The sequence below is a fragment of the Chrysochloris asiatica genome, unplaced genomic scaffold, assembly GCF_000296735.1.
Source record: "Chrysochloris asiatica unplaced genomic scaffold, ChrAsi1.0 scaffold00033, whole genome shotgun sequence".
NCBI classification, from domain to species: domain Eukaryota; kingdom Metazoa; phylum Chordata; class Mammalia; order Afrosoricida; family Chrysochloridae; genus Chrysochloris; species Chrysochloris asiatica.
The window spans coordinates 13738457-13743456 of NW_006408551.1; the positions used below are offsets into that span (position 1 = coordinate 13738457).

General features: G+C 42.4%; 1 protein-coding gene across 2 annotated transcripts in view; it reads left to right on the top strand.

The window, feature by feature from the left end:
- The window catches only part of SRGAP1 (SLIT-ROBO Rho GTPase activating protein 1), a 404265-nt gene extending 402612 nt beyond the window's left edge, over nucleotides 1-1653 (top strand). The window contains exon 22 of one of the 2 annotated variants that reach the window (XM_006859514.1): nucleotides 948-1653. In XM_006859514.1, coding sequence (XP_006859576.1) covers nucleotides 948-1325 — 378 coding nt within the window. In that variant the 3' untranslated portion in view covers nucleotides 1326-1653. The remainder of the gene's footprint in view (nucleotides 1-947) is intronic. The other variant, XM_006859515.1, reaches the window with a different exon arrangement.
- Nucleotides 1654-5000: the final 3347 nt, after the last annotated feature.

Here is a 5000-nt window from a genome sequence, read left to right on the forward strand (position 1 = left end):
TTGATGAAGCATGGAGGGGATTATAACCATGGCAATGAAACCATATACAATAGGATGAATGTAAAACTAATGTTCTCCAATGTAAACTGTCGCGTAATTCACAATAAAACGTTTAAAAAATATATATCTGGAGGAAAGTTGAACAGGATACAGGACAATTTGTCATTGCTTGTAAGCTGTCCAAGGCACTTGCAAGATACCTAGTACCTCTGGCCCCTGACTACCAAATGCCAACGATGCCACCCAGTCATTCTGACATTAAATGCACCACAAATTCTAAAAATGTCCTCTGTGGGGCAGTATCATTTTCATTGAGGTCCACTAAACAAGAACATTGAGGGAAGGCTTAAACTACATTTTAAAGAAGCACAAGAAGTTAGCCTGTTGTTGTTAAGTGCCGTTGAATCATTTTGACCCCTAGCGACCCTATGGAGGAGCAGCTGCTAAGTTTGAACTGCTGACCTTGTGGTTCAAACCGACCTTGCAGTTCAGTGCTTATCCTGCAGCACCACACCGGGACTCCAGAAGTTAGCCTAGTCCATAGTAAGTGCTCAGAAATTATGTGTTGAATGAATGAATATTGAAGTCTGCCTTTTTTATATTCCTGTTCACATTCTTGAAAAACTGCCGTAATATCTAAACTTACGCTATTTTTTTTTTTTTACCATAAATTGAAATATGAATAAGTTCACATGCAAGGTAGACATCACTAAAAGGCTACCTACCGTCTTAGAATGAAACATGTGTAACAGATTAGTATCCTGAGCCATGACATCTTGGTCTCCTGAATGACTGTGTGAGATGGCATTACGTTCATACACTCCCTGGGTGATGAACTTAAATATTCTTACTCTTCACTGACCTATTTGCTTTGAAACTAAGTACACAGGTGTCTACATTTGTATTAGTCCTCAGTCTGTTCTGTCTCTCTGATTCTTTTTCACCAGGATATTGAAGATACAATGAACACTGCTTTGAATGAGCTGCGAGAACTGGAGAGACAGAGCACAGCAAAGCACGCCCCTGATGTGGTGCTGGATACCCTGGAGCAAGTGAAAAACTCTCCCACCCCTGCCTCATCCACAGAATCTCTCAGCCCTTTGCACAGTGTTGCCCTCAGGAGCTCTGAGCCTCAGATTCGACGCAGCACTAGCTCCTCCAGTGACACAATGAGTACTTTCAAGCCAATGGTGGCACCTAGAATGGGTGTTCAGCTGAAGCCACCAGCCCTCAGGCCAAAACCCACTGTTCTTCCAAAAACAAACCCAACCATAGGACCTGCCCCACCTTCCCAGGGTCCAACAGACAAGTCTTGCACAATGTAAAAATCAGCTGAGCAAGGTCACCAGAGGCAGCGATTAAAAAAAGAAAACGGATTAGTGACAAAGGTCAACAATCCATAGCTTTCATTAGTTTTGTGCTTATAACTGGAGATCTTTTGGCTTTTCTGTGGTTCTAGAATGTAACGTCTGAGACTAGCTAAATTAACACGGGCATTTGTATTTTGTAATTTTTTTTTTAAATAACTGGACAGATGTCATTTTTGAGACAATAGAAACACTTAGACTTACTTGAAAATCCAATGCTGCACCACTTGTAATGAAGAAGGCCCTGCTTTCTGCGTTGTTCTGTGCTTCAGATGTAGCGTAGCCCTGGGGAGTCTGAAGAGAGGCCAGGTGGTGCAGTGCTCACCAAAAGGTCAGCAGTTTGCACCCACCAGCCACTTCCTAGGAAAAAGATGTGTCAGTTTCCATAAAGACTTGCAGCCTTGGAAACCCTATGGGGATAATTCTACTGTGTACTATAGGGTCGCTATGCATCTGAATCAAGTTGACAGCTGTGGATTGCGTTTTGGGTTTTGGGTGAGTCAGAAATGTCTTGATCCAAAGACAGAAGAAGCTGAGCTCCCAGGGCATGTTGAGTATAACCGTTGTGGGTCTGTGGCATGCGGGAATGGCTGAAAGCTGAAATGGCATGGTTTAATAGCTGACCATGAGCAGTTCTGATCCCAAGGGCAGGGGTGGGGTTTCCAGCTCATGCTAAAGACTTGCCATTGCCACAGTGCGTCCTTCTTGGGTTGGGGTGATTGCCTCTTTTATAAAAATAATTTCCTGGGTCCAGGTTAAAGGCTCAGTGGAAGAGGGCAGAACCTCTATAGTTACTGCTTGAACTGAACCTAGGCAGGGTGAAAGGCGAAGTCCTCCGAGCTGTAGATGCTACTCCTTCCGTGAGCCTGATCCTGCCCCAGAAGAGCTAGAGTTCATGAAGGACTATAGCACACAGTCTAATTTTAAAAGACTTCTGGTTACACTACTTAACAAACTCCTTCAGATATCTGTTGTTTAGTAACTGCCTCGAAAATATTTCTATCTCCCCCTAAATCCCTGTATTATCTGTGGAAATGACCAATAAGTAGTATTCAAGTCCTTTGTTCCCTCAGCCTTCTCTTATTCTACATAAATTTCCGTGGCTCCTTTAAACTTCTTGTAGAGGTCTGATAATTCTCAAATCTGCTTCCTCTCCACTTGTCCATTTGAGTCAATACAGAACTGGCTGTGGTACCAATGTACCACGGCAGGGCCAAAGTGGGAAGTTTACCTCATGCTTCCAGAATGAAGTTTCCCCTGATTTTGCACCCTGGAACCATGATCCTTTTTTTTTTTTTTGGTTTTTGGTGTCTTTATGAAATCCTAATGTGGCTCTGTAGGATAAGCACTCGACCACAAGGTCAGTTTGAACTGCAAGGTTAGCCACTCCTTGAACCCATAGGATCACTATGGGTTGGAACTGACTCAACGACATTTAACAACAACAGCATAGCTCACATGGTCAGCTGAAGCTCCATCAGGTACCCTCTTTCCCTGACATCTTAGTACATTTTTGGTTTTTCTTTATAGCTAATATGTATGCTGTTTCTCTCTGTCTTACAAAGCTGGCTCTGAATTCCATTCTTTCCACTGAGGTACAAATCACCTTTATCCTCTTAATGCCAGTTTATATCATCTGTAAATTCATGAGCATTTTATCTACTGTGTCACTGAATTTCGAGATGAACATCTTTTTGAATAAAAACAGATGACCCAGAATTAACCCTCTGGACCTCCATGGGTTTCCAGCTAGAGTCACACTTGACTATTGATGACTTGTATTTGGCTTCAAACTGTCCGTCAACTAAGTGCAAGTTCACCTAAGAGTTTTACAGCCTCGACTTTAATTCTCAGCCCACTCACAAGTGCATCCTACAGGCAAACATCTGTACTAAAATCAAGACCACCACTTTTACCTCTACCGCAGTCGGCCAGTCTAATCATCCTGTTGTAGAAAGAGATGAACTTAAAGATAGGATCAACCTTTCAAAGTCATACTGCTGGCTGCTTGCCAAGCCCTAATTTCACATATGGATTAAAGGGTGCTTTTATTTTATTTTATTTTATTTTGAGTGTTTCCAGGTATGGTCAACTTAAACTTCTGAATTTTGAGAACTATCTTTTTTGCCCATTTTCAAGACGAGACCCATCTCATCATCTTGTATAGCCCATTATCCTTTGCCTGGAGCGGTACTGGTCCTTCAGCACTTAGAGACACAGCAAAGACATAGCCAGGCTGACACTTTGAGTAGCACTTTCCCTGTTAAACATTATTCCCTATTTTTGCCTTTCCCCTTTCTTCCCAGATTCCACATTGCTTTCTGATTCTGTCACTAGCTGGAGAAACAGAAGCACAGAGTAAAGGTGGAAGTAATAAGAGGTGAGGGGCATGCAAATCTTAAATGTAGAAATTAAGAGGGGAGGGAAAGGGCATTTGAAAACCATTTTCCTTATTTGATTAAAGCAGAGCATTAAAAGGTCAGAGGTGTTTTTAACTTATGACTCTCATGTCTTTTATAAGCTTTAACATTAGCTTTGTAGATCTTCCTACTCCCACAACCCTGTCTTCAGGCTTCTCCCTGGTGCACCTCCGTAGCAGCTCCTCTCTCTGTTGTCTACACTTAAGATGGAAAGAGGATTGCTTTTCCGCCCACCAAACTAGGACTCTGCTGCTCCAGACCTGCAGAACCTTCTTAAAGGAAACAGCTCCCAAGGGTCTCCCATGGCTCCATCCCTCTCCCCAAACCTTATTGTCACCCAGAGGCTTATTCTTTCTTCTTTTTGACAATTCCTTAGGAGGAATAGGACTCAAGGAGGACTGTTATCCTTACTTAGTAAAGGTCTTTAGATTCCAAGGGTAAGACAAGATGATCACTTCACAAAGGGTCTAAATAACACAAAAGTAAAGTCATTAAAAGTTTCAGCAGCAGAATGGCCTCACCTAGTACCCAGTCTCCTTTATACCAACAGGTGCAACACATGGAGGGGAGGTGGGGAGGCAGAGGAAAGAAGAAAGACAATGAATCTTTAATATGTTCTACCCCCAGTGTCAGGGACCTGGTCAGTCCTTGTGGGCAGTTTAGGGAGGGGTGTCATTTGAGTGCTGGGTAAATGATGGTTCTACAATGCTTACGTGACTCCACTTATGTAAGAATATGAATTCACAGCTGAAAGATTTGTATGTTCATGGCCTATCCTTGAAACTCATAGAAGTAGATTTACCAACTCAGCCTTCGGTTTGAGTCAGGGAAATGAGAGGTAGATTTTTGGGATACGGAGAAGAGGGCACATAGGGCATATTTTTTTAAGGAGTGTTTTCTAAAATGTTTCAACCTGTTGAGTGGCCCATTATAGCGCTTTGTGTTAAGTGTACGTGCCTTTGTTAGGCCGTTTTGCATGTTGTCACACAACATAATCTGATTTGGGTGCCTGTTGAACCATCTACAGAATAATTTACAGCTGGGTTTTACTTCAATCTACTACAATGTTATCAGTGGAGATAGAGCTCAAGGGAATGTACTGGTTAAGAACTTTCTTTGTAGTTTGGCCATTCCCCAAATTGGTTCATAATTAAAGAAAAAGAAAAGGGGCAGGCAGTGGTCTCCTTTGCATTTGGGCATGACATAGTCTCTG